This window comes from Simochromis diagramma, unplaced genomic scaffold (assembly GCF_900408965.1).
Source record: "Simochromis diagramma unplaced genomic scaffold, fSimDia1.1 OVJJ01000802.1, whole genome shotgun sequence".
Lineage (NCBI taxonomy): Eukaryota > Metazoa > Chordata > Actinopteri > Cichliformes > Cichlidae > Simochromis > Simochromis diagramma.
Genome location: NW_024387492.1, coordinates 3,989,072 through 4,004,970, shown reverse-complemented (window position 1 = coordinate 4,004,970; position 15,899 = coordinate 3,989,072). Strand labels below are relative to the sequence as shown.

The following is a 15,899-nucleotide window of genomic DNA, read 5'->3' as shown; positions in this document are numbered from 1 at the left end:
CTGAACCTCCCATTTACATTTATACATTTATTTCCTCATGTTCTCTTGTAGATTTCCTTGTGTATGACTTTAGAATATCCTTTACTTTAATTTATACTTTGTCTCTTAAAAGTTTCATGTGTGCTTTGGGATTTTTGGACCTTGCCTCTTACCTTTTCCCTTGTATATTTTGCTTAAGGCATGAGACCCCAAGCCTAGACTCAGTGTTTTCAATCTTTTTATCTGCCTCTGGTGTTATGTATTTGGACGCTTTCATCTCTGAACCATCACACCACCTCTCCACCAAGTTTCAAGATTTTTAGTTTATTAGTTTTCCGGCATTCTTGCTGGCAAACAGCAAGAATACAGCAGGACATACAGCTCTGCATGGCCACATTTCTCTCACATCTCTTTCTCCTTGCTGGGAAGTATATCCCCAATCATGCACCATCCTTAATCATACAACATTTTATCACTATTGCTGATATATAATCTCTGTCAACTTATCACAGCTTTTACTGGACTTTACGATTATTTAGAGCAAGTTAGGTGCCTGGAAGTCAACCTTTTTAATTTTTATGCTTTTTGCATTAAATCATCATATTTGAACACGAGCCATGAATGCAATTAAAGATTATCTATGTAAATAAAATCCATTCACTTAATTTTTTCCATTTATCCAATTCAGTGTCACAACATCCTCACTGTCATAGGGCAAGAGCTAAGGGACATCCTGGACAAGTCGCAGGACCAACACAGAGAGACAGACAATTAACCAATTAACATAACATGCTTGGTATGTAAGCCAGAGTGCCAGGTGTCAAACCATTCAGACAAGGGGAGACCATGCAAATTCCACAATCGCCCAGTGGATTTGACCCGAGGACCTTTTTGCAGTGAGGAGATGGAAAACGAAAACACTGGCACTGCAGCATCTTCTATCCCAGGGTAAAGCACGGTGGAGGGAGCATAATAGTGTGTTTGTTTTCCTACATCGAGCTGGGATAGGTTGTAATCATTGATAGAGCAAGAAATTCTGAATTCTTTGAAGATGAATGTGGTGCATAAAGAAAAACAGTGACCTTAAGCACACTGGCTGTTCTACCACAGATAGAATAAGAAGAATGAGGCTCAATGAATCAGTGTTTTATTCTTTTAGAAAATTCAACCCAAATTAGACGATCGGGCAAGTATTCCCATTAGCTGATGTCCAGGAGCGAAAAGGGAGGATCACATCAGACCTTGAAAGCAAAAGTGCATAATTTTTAACTCACAGAAACTGGATAATATATGAACAAATGCAATAGTCAGTGTCATTTATTTACCTTGTTCTCCTAACTTACCTTTAGCGCTAGGAAGTCCACATGGTTAAAAAATAATTAACACGGGTGCCCGGAGCTGAACTTAGTCCCGGGATGACCATAACAGTATTAGCTGTAAATGTGATACTCTGAAAGGCAGACACTGCCAGTAAGACACCTTTACAACGTCCTGTCCACCTTTGGCTCCTTAACAAGTAACAACTGCTTGTTAGTACATTGTTGTACATACAGTTTGGTTCATCTCTTGTTAGAAAATCTACTTCATTTTGAAATTTCAATGGCTTCTGGGGTGGACAGCAGTGGACTCGACAATCTTGCGTTTGATGTGAGTACAATAACGTGTTTTTGTAAAAGATACCATTGTTTGCTTCTTTGAGCATTCTTTCTAAATAAGGTCAGCATCAATAGGCACCTGGAAACGTTCAGATTGCCTTTAACTGCAATAAGAGCTGCACTTAACTCTGTTCTAAGTGATCCAGTGCGAGTAAAGGGTGAGAAAGTTTTGAAAGTTTTGCAACCTACTAGTGCTTGCTGCAGTTTAGAGCACATATACACAATATGGTATTTTCTTTTAAACATACGAGTCCAATAAAGAAATAAAATGCTTTATGATGTCTGTGTCTGCATTCCATTGCATCTACTCTCTGCCTGAACGTGCACATAAAACCTCAAATTATTCAATGATTCAGTGTTAAATAATGAATATTTGCAAGTCATAAAAAGCAGCTGAAGGCAGGTCATTACACTAGTACAGTGCTTAAAAATATTTATTGGACCACCTGTCATAAAAACGAGAATTCACACATTCTAGCATCTGTCAAAAAACTTTGTTTGAAAGCTAAAATAATTTAATTTTTTCGTATATTTAGCATCCTAGTTAAAAATGATCATGTGATTTACTGTTTTATTGGGGGTTTTTATTTATAAAAGTGTAAATTTCAAAATTCATGGATAGCTATAATTGTATTTTACAATCAAAACTATTATTTCAGTTATAGAGCTTGCACATGCTGGTGGATTAACCGTTACAGAAACAACAATTATAATAATAAATTTCTTAAAGCACTGTTTGTCCTCAGTAAAAATTTTGTTCCCTGTTTTTATATAAACTGGAAGTGAACTAGTCCTGAGATAATGATTTTTCATCTCCTTTTATTTTGGCATACTGATTCTTTTGTATTGATTTTTTGATTGATTTTTTTTCTATGATATTACAGATGGATGAGCAAGTTAATGATCACCTCAAAGGAAAGGCATGTAAAACGTCTGAAACAGATGGAGACGGAAATAAACCGACCTATTGTGTGACTGATGTTCCACCTTGGTACCTGTGCATTTTCTTGGCCATTCAGGTGTGTTTAATCTTTGATGTGATTAGTGTATTGGTGTCTTTTTCATCCATTTATCAGTCATGTATAATCAGATCCAAAAGTTTTTGAACAATGACAAAGCCCCCTATTTTCAGAGGGTCAAAAGTAACTGGACACCCACTTAGCAAGCAGTTTAAGGGCTGAATTTAGATTTGGATTTCCCTCTCAAATGAGATCCAAAGACATGTTTCTGCAAATAAAAAATTCTATAATTGGGCTGAAAATTCAAAATAAACCAGAGAAAGCAAAAACAGTAGGAGTGGTCATAACAATCTTAAAAGGAATCAATGCACAGGTCAACTCAGCAACAACAAAATTCCTGAAAGACCACAGGTGACAACTAAAGTGCACGATACCAGACTTTTTTCCATGGCTAAGAAAAAGAACTTTAAGAACACTCTCAAGGAGGTAGGTTTACCTCTGTGAGACTTCTTCATGAATGTAAATGCAAAAAGGTGCAGACAGATTAGGCTTAACATCTAACAGATACTGAACAGTTCTGAAAAACATATGAAGAACGAGAGGAACAGCTCATATCACATCATCTGTGAAGTATGGTGGAACTGATGTTAAGGCACGTGCATGAGTGGCTGCTAGTGGTCACTAGTGTTTATTGATGATGTGACTGCTCATAGAAACAGGAGGATGCATTGTAAAGTGTACAGGGCTGTACTCTCTGCTCAGATTCAAACAAATACTGCCAAACTGATTGGCGAGTACTTCACAGAGTAAACAAATAATGACATAAAAGGTAAAGAAATTCGATATTTTTCTGTGGCACAGTGTCTCAGGGGAGGACATTTTTGCTTTTGATGATGTCCATGGGTTCTAGACTTCAGGCAGTCAGTAACTGCAAGTGATTTTCAAGTATTAAACACAATCCTTGTATTTCTTATTACATTAGGTTGTCCACTTACTTTTGAAAGTGTAGTGGTGGACAGAGATCCAACTGTAAACATCACAACAGCAGTTAAGGAGTCTAAAAGCAACCCCTTTTTTGTTTGTGTACAAATACAGAAAATGACCCCATACCATAAGTGACACGGATGCCTTATAGGCCTCCTGCTCTCTCTGTTTCACTAATGTTGGTAACAGTGTAATCACTGCCATCGTTTTGTCATCATCATCACTGTTTGTCTCTTCTACAGCATTACCTGACAGCATTTGGTGGGATAATCTCCATCCCTCTCATCCTCTCAGAGGGCCTGTGTCTGCAGCATGACAGCCTGACCCAGAGTCAGCTCATTAACAACATTTTCTTCGTCTCTGGCCTGTGCACGATTCTGCAGGTCATCTTCGGTGTCAGGTAATAGTGCTGCTGCTGGGTTATTGCTGCTTTGTATCCTTTAGGGATGGTCTGATATTGACTTAATAGTTAATACAACTCTGTCTGCACAAGATGTTGCTGCCGTGGATGAGCAAGACCATGTTCAAAAATTCAGTAAAATTCTAATATTTACATAGATACAGGAATGGGAATAACGTAATATGTGTAGTGTTGTGGATAGTTTTGTGTTGTTTTGTGTTGTGTGTCAGAACAATGAGGCGACTGCTGTCTCCAAGTAGAAACAGGAGTGATACACCTGCTGCTGTCAGACCTGCAGGTATCAGGCTGTGATGTTCTCCTTTATAGTGGACAGAAATATTTGGAGTGGCACAAATAATTTGTGTGGCGTCTTATTGAATGCAGAACAGCTGATTGTTCTGTGAATAGTTTGAAATGGTTATTTTAAAAAAGGTAAAAGGTAAATGGATGCAAATAACTTTGTTGTTTGCAAAACTTGTGCATATGATTTTAAAATTGACAATTTATATTTACATTTAAAGTTATGAAATATGATTCAATAAACATGTTTGTGGTTGTTACAGTAAAAAATAGAACTTTTTCTACTCTGATTTTATGTTTTTTGTCTGATTTTAGATCAATTGTGTTAATACAGTCTATCAAAATGAAAACATGACTGTAAATTTAGACATGTGAGGTTGTGCTGAAAAGGATGATACCAAACAAGGCAAAGTAAATAGTTTTTAAAGGTAAAATGTGGAGGGAAAATCAAAAGTGGTTAAAAATGGCCAATTATACCCTGGACCCCAGAGGGTTAAACGTTTTTTTAAAGTAACGCAATAGTTACTTTTCAAGTAATTAATTACTTTTAGAATGTTGTAACTCAGTTACTTTTTTGAAGAAGTAACTACTAACTATAATTAATTTCTTTTTCAAAGTAACTTGCCCAACACTGCATAGATACTTTGTTTCTTTTACTAAATTCCAATCACATTTTTATGACAGGAATTAATAAAAAAAAATATGTACTTATGACACGAATACATGTTAAGTTTGAAAGGTAGCTGAATTAGAAAGATTATTAAATAACAACAAAAAGAAAACAACAGGCAACAATTGGTGCTTGTAGTAAATCTTAGCATCTTAGTAAATGTTAGCTTGCTATTATGATAAATATGATTAATTTTGTCTTTCTGGACATGCAACCATGTCAGTACTATAGGGCACAAAGCTATGGGCTGTTAGCAAGACGTACAATGATTTTTTTGTGCACAGTATTGCATAATTTAGGCTAAAAAAACAAACAAGCTTACTAAAAAGAAAATTGAATCTGCTAGCTTGTGCTTAACGACCTACTGTCTTTTTTTGTTAGCGTACCATGTGCTAACTATGGGTCTAACTGATTGTCTGTTTATCTGAAAGTTATTACTGTTTATGTCACACTTCTAGGCTTCCCATCCTACAGGGAGGTACATTTGCCTTGGTGACCCCAGCCATGGCCTTGTTGTCCATGCCAGACTGGGAATGCCCAGCTTGGACCAAGAATGCCAGCCTGGTCAATACCTCCTCACCTGTCTTCATAGAAGTGTGGCAGACCCGCATGAGAACAGTGAGCCAACGCAAATTCTGCGCATCCAAATCTTCGCTTAAAAGCACGCTAACAAAAACATAACAGCACTTCTGCAGAGCTCATGATTTATTCAGTGAACACATGTGGTTTGCACTCCAGGAAGTAACAAGTTGTACTCATTGTTTAAGTCTATCACTCAGCCAAAGAAAGCACGGTGACATTGATACTGATGTTCTTGAACACTATGTTCCCGTCCACAGCTGCAGGGCTCTATTATGGTGGCCTCTCTCCTCCAGGTCTTGGTTGGTTTCTCTGGCCTCATCGGCTTCCTCATGCGCTTCATTGGCCCCTTAACCATTGCTCCAACCGTGTCACTCATAGGCCTGTCGCTGTACGACTCAGCTGGAGTGAAGGCAGGCAGCCACTGGGGCATTTCTGCTATGTATGTAACCACTCTGAAGCATCAGTATGGGGTTGAAAGATTTTCATCCCACGAGGTCACAGTCTAGACTTACATCAGGATGTAAATTCTGCCTTGTCGTGGTTTAGCATACAGCCAAAAGCTAGTGATTTAAACATGGTGTCTACAGCGGTATCACCAGTATCTTCCCATATGGAAAAGAAATAGAAAAAACTTATAAAAGACTTGCATCAGATGTGGCCTACTTCATATAGTGAATCATATAAGGCTTATATGATTTACTCATGAAAGTGGCCACTTTCATATATTATTTTAGTAAGTTTTCAAAACATACAAGTTTCATTTATATAATTTTTCAAGGGATCTTATATCTGTTTTCACTCTTGTATGCTTTTCATACAAGTTTCACACAAGACAGAAACTTTATAAGATTTATATATATCTTTTCCATATGGGTTTCCAATGACACAATAAATATGAAGTCATAATTTTGAGTAAAATGCACTGAAATATTTTTAAAAAATCAAAGATTTATTTAATAAAATACAAAAATCTTTAAGGAAAATGTGTTTGGTATCAAACAATCAAATAATTTAATTCGACTATATTCCATAAAATGTAACAACTTGTACTTGTACAACTTGTAACAAAATGACATGGGAATTTTACATGCAATTAAATTAGTTAAATTCAGCAGTTTGTGTTGATGTTTTTTGAGTTTTTGTTTGCATTCATCACCTTTTGCTTATTCTTTTCTATGCACAGGACCACAGTGCTGATCGTCCTTTTCTCTCAATACCTCCGCCACATACCAATCCCTGTTCCTGCATACAACAAGATCAAGAAACTGCACGTCTCAAAGTTCTTTCTCTTTCAGATAATGCCAGTATGTTCTCTTAAGGTTCGACTTCATATTTGATGTAGCAAAAACATGCTGGCTCTAATACTAACGTTAGATGTTGATTAGATTCTCCTGAGCATTGCAGTCTCATGGTTAGTCTGCTACCTCCTCACCATCTATGATGTCCTGCCATCTGATCCAGATGAATACGGCTACCTGGCTCGCACAGATGTGAAGGGAAATGTCGTGAGTGAGGCTTCTTGGTTCACATTTACTTATCCTGGTGAGTCCACAGGGAATTAAAACAATGCCAAAAGACGTATTCAGCAGTGACAAGCCTAACTGTTGACCTACCTATTCAGGTAAATGGGGGTTGCCAACTGTTAGCCTGGCAGGTGTGGTTGGCATTATTGCTGGAATAATATGCTCCATGGCAGAGTCTGTGGGTGACTACCATGCATGTGCCAGGCTGTCAGGAGCACCGCCTCCCCCCAAGCACGCCATCAATCGTGGCATCGGTGTCGAGGGAGTCGGGTCTCTGTTGGCAGGGGCGTTTGGCACGGGCAATGGCACTACTTCGTTTAGCGAGAATGTGGCAGCCCTCGGCATCACCAGAGTAAGATACTGTGAATATGAATTGCATAAAATGTTCCACTCCGGAGCTTAATTATCTTTCAACACAAGGATCAAGACTGCAAACCTAATTTATGAGTGAGGCTGTGGGTCCTGATTACCCGGGCAAAACATATGAACCGCATGATGTTTCATTTGGCAACAGGTGGGCAGTCGAACAGTGATTCTTCTGAGTGGATTCGTCATGATTTTGATGGGGATCCTGGGAAAAATTGGAGCAATCTTCACAACCATCCCTACACCTGTGATTGGAGGGATGTTCATGATCATGTTTGGAGTCATAGGAGCTGCTGGAATTTCTAATCTGCAGGTAAACAACCGTGCTAAATCCTTTTTTTTTTAATCATTTACATTTTTGCTACTATCTGTGTTTTGCTGACACATCTTACATGGCAGTCCACAGATATGAATTCTTCTCGGAATATCTTTATATTTGGTTTCTCCATGTTTTCTGCACTTGTTATTCCAAATTGGATCATGAAGAATCCCACTTTTCTTGACACAGGTAAAATCACCATTGAAAATATCACTATAAATAGTTTTTAATGTTAAATAAAAAGCAAATCATCCAAAATCTTTTGTGATACTTTTTTCTCTCAGGTGTCAAGGAGGTGGATCAAGTGTTGCAAATATTGTTGACTACTCATATGTTTGTAGGAGGGTTCCTTGGCTTCTTCTTAGATAACACAATTCCTGGTAAGCTGAAATGGATGGCTTCTCTTGAATAATACAGACTTTTTATAACAAATGGCACAGATGTATTTTAGATACATATTTATACCAGCATATCATTGAAGTATACTAGTCGTATGGCCCTGCTTTTGTGCATGTTGCCTCCTCAGCATGCGTGTATGCGTGTATGGTCTCACAAAACAGAGGTAACTCAATGGGACTTCTTGGTAAATGCAGGTAATAAATACAGTTAAAGCTGCAATCAGTGCGTCTCAGTGCATGCTCAGGGGTGCTGCTGTCGAGCCATGCTACAGCTCAGGCGTGCTTTGGATGAGGAGTTTCATGTGGTTATGTCAATGTTTTAAGCCTGGGATGCTAATTGGTTGTTGCTTAAATTGGCTACTGAACCCACACCCCCACCCACCCACCACGCCCACTAGGTGGTGATGGAGAATAACCACTAATTATAAGACACACTGCTGTATATCATGCATGGAACCACCAATAAAAGTTTCATGTACGTGGGATGATGATTATCACCTACTGTTGATTTCCTGTTGCCATAAGTGTGACCTCCAGAGTCTCCAGACTCTGACTCTTATCAAGCATGTGAAGTCTGGGGCTGACCGGACAATGTATACTTGAGATATACATTGAGCAATTTCCTGTTTCATTGCCAAAAATCAGTATTCAACATGGCACCAATGTCACATCCTTTGATGAAAACTCAGTTTTTAAATTGTAGTACCACTAACTGCTTAACCTTATAGCCTAATGCCATTTGTATCATATTTGCTACATGAGTTTCTGAGACCTCTATCTCATAATTGCCATAATTTCAAAATGTTATGGACAAAACTCATGGCATTTCTCGTTGCCACAAGGGGGCACTATGACTACCATTAAATATTTCTATAAAAATATCTTCGCTTATATGGAAATATCAGAAAGAAGTCTGGGTCAGATTGAATGATCTATAAGTGAATGGCAGCAAATTAAAATTCACCACAGTGCCACAGATACCGCCTTCAACAAAGACTCAAAAAGTTTGCAATATAACATTTCCCAGCTCTGTTGTTTAGACAAACCAAATATGAAATTGATACAATTACAACCCTAGGAGGAGTTTGAAAAAGTACAACGACTGAATAATACAAAAATCACCAAAATCAATTAAAAATGACAGACTTCCTGTGTGGTGTTAATTCAAAATGGTAGAATTACTAATAAATAAAGCTAACCAAGAAATGCAAAAGACCGCAGTCCCTTTAAATGGGAGTCAATCCTCATAGGCACTCATGTTAAATGGCCAACCTCACAGAAGAAATTAACAAATTTACCGACAGCTAATCGTATATACATTGGAGTGTGGCTCCCTGGTGTTCTCCCAGCCTGAGGAGGTCACAAATAATCTGCCCCCAGTGCTGGTTTCAAGCCTGGATAAATGGGGAGGTTGTATTAAGAAGGGCATAAAATCTGTACCAACTCAAACATGCAGATCAATGTGTTGTGGCTTTGGGAAATAATGGAGAAGTCAAACGTATCTTCTTCAAACACACTATACGCAGTATGTCACCCCGGCTTAAAGTCATACACATCTAGGAGCAGTTAGCTGACATATCAACAGTGACTGAGCTTGTTTTACACTGTATATGTGTACATATAAAGAAAGGTGCGGCATATTCAACTAACAGCCTTCTTCATACCATTCAGGGACTAAACGTGAACGTGGCCTCTTAGCCTGGGAAAACGTGTATCTTCAAGACTCTAGCAGCAGTTTGGAAACTGATGAGGTGTATGATCTTCCGTTCGGCATAACTTCTCACCTCCAATCTCAATCTTGGGCTCGTTACATCCCTTTCTGCCCACACAAGGGTCACAGATCTCAGTCGGAGGACAACCATCTGTCACAGAGCCCGGGGAGTGAGTACAGCACACGGATCTGAACGACCTTAAGTTTGCTTCTTAGTTTGAATCAAACTGCTTGTTTCTTACCAAGACGTGTCACAGAAAAGACTCTGGTGTTTAGACCGTGCATCACTGACTGATGGATATCTTTTAAATTGAACCATGTACTGGTTAGCTGTAAATATCAGGTATATATGCATTTAAGGTAACTCTCTCTCTTTGCTTGATCTTGATTGCAAATAGAGATCTGTCCATCTTAAAAAAACAAAAACAAGAACAAGAGAGTGGGATTATCTCTGTCAAACCTGCAGTCGCTTTATTTTTGATGTGCAAAGTAGATTTTGACAGTTTGAGCCTGTCTGCACCGAAAAGGAATAAAAATATCTAAGGCTCAGATTCTGTCAACACCAATTAAAGGAGGACTTCAGAGCGATCAGAGTGTTACTGTGTGCCACCATTACTCCCAGATCTTCCAATAACTTGGTGCTGGTCACACAAACACAAACAGAAAACTGGAATAATGTGCTTTTCTTTCTTCTCTTTCAAAGGAAATTAAATTTAGCCCGTGGATAAATTTATTATCACACAGCACCATCTCCCCATTGATTCAGGCAGCTGCTTAAAAACCCACAGCAGCAGCCCCCTGAGCTGTTATTGTGTTTCCTTTAGCGAAAACAAACACAGATAACACATCTTCTCAATCTCCCTGCCTTCCATGCTGTCATATCTTTTTCCCTCTGTATTCATTTCCTTTGTCTAAGCAACTTTGACAGACAGGTGGGATATGGTGCAATGCTGCGATCTGTGGAGCCATCAGTGTTCCCCGGGGCCTATTTTGACCACAAGTCATTGGTTGGTTGCACAGCCTAATGTTATTTCAGGATGGCGTGCTAGAACGAGGCACTGAGCGTAATTTGCACTTTAGAAATCTCACATTTTCTTTGATTGGATGTACCTCTGTGGGAACATATTGCAGAATATTAAATTTTGCACAGTGTTCTGGAAAGTGGCGTTCCTCCTCAGTAAGTCAAAGTTTTGTGTCAAATTGTAGCAGGGATCTGCATATCAGTGGCATAAAAGATTATAACTTAGCAATTCCCACTCACTGACGGGACTTCAACCCTGAGGAATCGCCTTTATTTTCTTTTTCAATCATCAGCGTCCCGTGACATGCCCTGCTTTATGAGATCTATTGTAAGCTCTTGAAAGATCAGATTTCAAATGCCAAGTTTATATTTTCTGACACAACTATCACTGCAAATGGAGTTTCAGTGGAGCAGCGTGAGGCTCAAAGAGAATCCATGAGAAATAGAAAATGACTGTGCATTTATCGCCGGTAGATAGAGCCACACTGCGGGCAAAACACGATGCTGGTTCATTCATTCATTGAAACGTGGTAAATAATAAGCATCCAGTGAAGGTATTTGAAGTATATGTAAGCTGACCTCATTTATGGGCTGTAATTCCATGGTAACTGCTATTTTTCTGTTTATAAGACTCAAGCCCAACATAATTATACATAATTATGTGTGTAAATGAAACATAATTATGCCCTGAAGGTCATCATCAGAGAGTATTAAATGCTCTGAATTGTCAAGAAAATAAGAGCAAAGACATTCATAAAATGTTGTGTTTCCATAACTGTTTTGTATTTATTTGTTTCATTTAAACTTAACATTTTTACATGTTTATGCGCACATGGGGAACAGTTTTACTCACTAAGAGGAAACACTCTCACCTGACAAAGTGTGATTTATTCCTATAATAAAGATCAGGTTAAGCCTTCGACTCTTGTCGTACGCTTTGGGAAACAGCCTGCTCATTTCCTGAGCTGGGTGTCGAGCATATCTTGTACATCAGCGCTCAGAAATACTGATTGTCTTCACACTGAAGAACGGTGAGGAACCTCGTCTAAGGTCGAGTGAAGCAAATCTGTTTGTGACAGAAACTACATTTTCTGTGTGTTGTTGTAGCAAAAGCTAACATAGTTACTTGTAAGGCAGCCAGTTATACTTCTGTGTACTGCCAGGATTATGCCTGGAATAATGGGACTATAAATTTGATGTGTTTCCTCGTGCTCACTGGTGGAAGAAATGATGACACTGGTTTACCTTCAAATAAACTCTGACAGCTTTTAAATAATAAAATTTTAAACAACAAAGTTAAAATTGTATGTTCCTTCCTTTCACAGACACATTGATCATATTAATCTTCATAAACTAAAGTCTCAGAATTACAACCCCAATGCCACAAAACAAGTCGGGATGCTGTGTAAAGTCTCAATTTAAAACAAACAAACAAACTGAATGTGATTGTTTTCAGATCACACACAAACACATTTAATTCAGAGTAAAGCAGTAGAATAGAATAGAATAGAATAGAATAGAATACCTTTTAGTGTCACTATATACATGTATAATGAGATTCAGAGCAGCTCCTATCCAGTGCAGACATGTGGAAAAAGAAAAGGGGGGGATGAGGTGCATAGTTCTGAGGCATTATGAACAGTCTCAATTAAAATATCAAATATACAAATATTGGAAAAAATGAAAAATACAAATAAATAGGGTTTACAGTACACAGTTTTTTTATGTTTATTTATAAGATTGTAAGTTCGAAGTTACATAAAATCACACCAGACAAAGGACATAAGATTCAAAAATAATAACATTCAAGCACAGAAGAAAAAGAAAAACAAACAAAAAAAAACCATACACCGGTTAGCCAGTACAAATCAAAAGTTCAAGAGAAACACCAGTGTCCAAAGAAGATGATCTTCTGTGTGAGGTTAAACAGGACAACAGAGAGTTCACCACGTCCAGAAGATGCGGGAAACAAGTCCAAGAAGGAATCAGGGTCTGGCAGAAGTGCAGTTTCACACAAACACAAAATGCAGTCAAATAGGTTAAAGTTTATGTTGAATCCCCGTTAATACAATTGAGAAAAGGGCCCCAGATTTCGACAAACTTAAAATGAGTGTCAGCCAGATGATAACGAACCTCTTCAATATACAAACATGCAATCATCATGTAGCCAAAACCTAAACAATGGAGGAGATGGTGATTTCCAGGCTCTAAGAATAAGTCTTTTAGCTCCAATCATGCCAAACATTAAGGCTTTCTGAAGAGGACTTCAGGACGGCTTTAATTTGATGTCATAAATACAGTTATATATATTAAATATCTCTGCCCAGAAACTCCCGAGTGTAGGGCAAGACCAGAAAAGGTGACCAAGGGTTCCTTCCATTGCTTTGCATCTGTCACACAAAGACAAAATAGATGGAAAAATGCTGCCTATAGCTTTGTTTTAGAAAAATGCAAACGATGAAGGACCTTGAACTGTATAAGTTGTAGTCTGGCATTAACAGAGCGTTCTTTAATCTTCTTCAACCCATGGGCCCACAAAGCATCCGATATGTTTACTTCCAAGTCCTTAATCCAAGCATCCTTGATGTGGTTTGTAGGTGCAAGTGTAAAAAGTGTAGTAAACTGGCTTATTAGGTGTTTGGAAGTGGGATTTTTATTCAAATAATCATAAAAGTCACTATGAGCAGGGGCCTTATCCAGATGGGCGAAGGAGTGTTTAACAATATTCCTCATTTGTAAGTATCTAAATAAATGAGCAGAGGGGAGCATAAATTTTGATTGCAACTGAGCAAATGAAGCAAAACAATTGTCGATGTAGAGGTCCTTAATAGTGTGAAGACCTAATTCTGACCAAAGCTTAAACACAGGGTCTATCAAGCCGGGTGAAAAAGAAAGGTTTTCAGTTATGGGAGCAAAAATGGATAGGTCTGGAAGGCACAAAGCACCCCTAACTTGCTTTAAGATCCTAAGAGAATGACCTAGGACAAGATAGTACACAGTTTAGCATTGTCTTGCTGAAATATGCAGAGCTTACCTAAAAGGACTTCATCTAGATCAGAGGTGGGGAACTGCAGGTGTAGGTGTCCGGCAGGTTTTAGGTATTTTTCAAAATAAATTAAAAACTCTGATTTTTTTATGACCACAGAAAATTCTTCCACTTTGTCTCAGTCCATTTTAAATCATCTTTGAGGCGGTGAAGAGAGCAGCATTTCTGAATCATGTTCACATATAGCATGGCTTCTTCTTCACACAATAGAGCTTTAACCTGCGACTGTGCATGCCACGATGAACTGCGTTCCAAGACAGTGATTTCTGGAAGTGTTTCTGAGCCCATGCTTTGATATTAATGACAGAATTGTCTCTGTTTTTGATTCAAATTTTCACAACTTTATATTTAGGAACATTATTCTGAAATGATTTCTGCACTTTGTAGACAGTTTTCTGCAGACTGGTGAACCTCCGCCCATTTTTACTTCTGAGAAACTTTTTACTCCCAATCATGTTACTGACCTGTTACGAGTTAACCGAGTTACAAAATGTTCCCGAAGCGGATTCTTTGTAGTACCACTTACTTACCCATACAAACCTTTTAAAAAATGAGCTAACATTTTTCATGACATAGTTTAAACATGTGACATGTTTCCTATGTTTGTTTGTTTTTTAAATTTGGGTTTTACGTTATTTTGAAACACAGAAATGAAGCGGAAATATTGCAAGATTATAAAATTAAAATCCACACTGATTTTTCTGTTGATTTGGCGTCCTTAATAATTCCTAGTGACTGAGCTCCAGTCTTTGGCCTGAAGACTTCTGTTAATGCCTGCTTACAAAACAAAACACATGTAAATGAATAAGCATACAGCACCAGGAAGTATATGGTGATTTGTAACAAGCAGACTGTTGAATGGTGAGAAATACCCTGAAATATTCATTATGCTGCAGTCACTTTATACTCATTATGATTTCTGCTTCCTTTACTCTTTCATCAGCTGCACATTTCACTCTCCCTCTCAAACCTCTTTTTGATATAGATAGTGGATCCATACAATCTCAGTTAGCCCCTCTAAAAGGTTCATGTTTATTTAGTGTCTGCTTTTAAACACAAATGGCTATATAAACTGTTTTGTTTTTGTTGTACATAAGTGCTTTACATACACCTTTATCTCTGACTGAATGTCAGGATCGCACTTATAAGGACGTTTTTCGTTCTGACAATATGTTTTCTGATCTGATTGAGACTGCAGCGTTTTCTTACTGTTGCATGGTGTGTTACCTTAATTTGAACACGAGAGGGTGCTTCAGGCCAAATTTTGGCATTGATTATTAAGTCTCGTAGTTAATTGTTCGATGACATGATTTACAAATACGTTTCATACATCCTAATTTGGAAACCAGATCTTTCTTCCTTATATTATAAAAACTTTGTTTGGATCTGGGTGCTGAAAATAACAATAGTGAAACATTTTCACAGTTGTACAAACCTACTTCGCATTTATCATTTAACCCTTGACCCGCTGCAGTAGTTACACCCTTTCCCACATACTCTACAGTAAAATAACAAAAATGTTTTTGGCTCATCTGCATCGGATCGTATTTATAGTTATTTCAGTAATAGGCTATTAGTGTCTGACCATGTAAGACTTCTAATGTTCATCCAGTCTCAGTGAAGACAACCCTGCTTTAAAATGCATCACACCAATATGTCCATTTAGTACAGTAGTGGATGGGCGTTTCAGAAATATAATTAACTGCTTTCTACAATTTGTTTTTATAAAAATTTTCGTTTTAATTATAATGCCCATGCAGTGTTTAAAGTAAGGTTACACTCTCCAGTGCATAAGTCTGAGAGGGTAAGTGAGTTTAAAAGGCCACATCATCTGATCCCTCCCTGTCCCAGACTGCCCAAACAGTGAAAAATGATCATCTGCTCTTGACCCAAGGACGTCGAGAAATGCAAATATGCTATCACATATTTGCATTTTCGTTATGCAATTCACGCTTTCGTGGAAAAGGACTTGCCAAAGACACGACT

The 15,899-nt window shown here is 38.0% G+C and overlaps 2 protein-coding genes and 1 long non-coding RNA gene across 3 annotated transcripts; all 3 read left to right on the top strand.

Moving 5' to 3' along the window:
- The first annotated feature begins 1,215 nt into the window (after window positions 1-1,215).
- Window positions 1,216-4,211, top strand: LOC120724623 (solute carrier family 23 member 2-like). The gene is made up of 3 exons (XM_040016901.1): window positions 1,216-1,626; window positions 2,519-2,653; window positions 3,820-4,211. The coding sequence occupies exons 1-3, from the start codon at window positions 1,579-1,581 to the stop codon at window positions 3,979-3,981; spliced, it is 345 nt and encodes a 114-aa protein (XP_039872835.1). The 5' UTR covers window positions 1,216-1,578; the 3' UTR covers window positions 3,982-4,211.
- A 1,198-nt stretch (window positions 4,212-5,409) lies between these two features.
- Window positions 5,410-7,826, top strand: LOC120724622 (solute carrier family 23 member 1-like). The gene is made up of 4 exons (XM_040016900.1): window positions 5,410-5,565; window positions 5,787-5,968; window positions 6,713-6,833; window positions 6,915-7,826. Exons 1-4 carry the CDS (start codon window positions 5,452-5,454, stop codon window positions 7,089-7,091), a joined length of 594 nt encoding a protein of 197 aa, XP_039872834.1. The 5' UTR covers window positions 5,410-5,451; the 3' UTR covers window positions 7,092-7,826.
- A 192-nt stretch (window positions 7,827-8,018) lies between these two features.
- Window positions 8,019-13,272, top strand: LOC120724624. The gene is made up of 2 exons (XR_005693962.1): window positions 8,019-8,117; window positions 9,807-13,272. It is a non-coding gene; the product is annotated as an uncharacterized LOC120724624 (long non-coding RNA).
- The last annotated feature ends 2,627 nt before the right edge of the window (window positions 13,273-15,899 follow it).

What these genes read in the sequence shown, in the direction of transcription:
- LOC120724623 (XM_040016901.1), top strand. Translation starts at nt 1,579, where the DNA reads ATGGCTTCTGGGGTGGACAGCAGTGGACTCGACAATCTTGCGTTTGAT. An exon ending in TCGACAATCTTGCGTTTGAT is followed by an intron (nt 1,627 to 2,518) that starts GTGAGTACAATA and finishes ATGATATTACAG; the next exon opens with ATGGATGAGCAAGTTAATGA. An exon ending in GCATTTTCTTGGCCATTCAG is followed by an intron (nt 2,654 to 3,819) that starts GTGTGTTTAATC and finishes TCTCTTCTACAG; the next exon opens with CATTACCTGACAGCATTTGG.
- LOC120724622 (XM_040016900.1), top strand. Translation starts at nt 5,452, where the DNA reads ATGGCCTTGTTGTCCATGCCAGACTGGGAATGCCCAGCTTGGACCAAG. An exon ending in CACTGGGGCATTTCTGCTAT is followed by an intron (nt 5,969 to 6,712) that starts GTATGTAACCAC and finishes TTCTATGCACAG; the next exon opens with GACCACAGTGCTGATCGTCC. An exon ending in TTCTCTTTCAGATAATGCCA is followed by an intron (nt 6,834 to 6,914) that starts GTATGTTCTCTT and finishes GATGTTGATTAG; the next exon opens with ATTCTCCTGAGCATTGCAGT.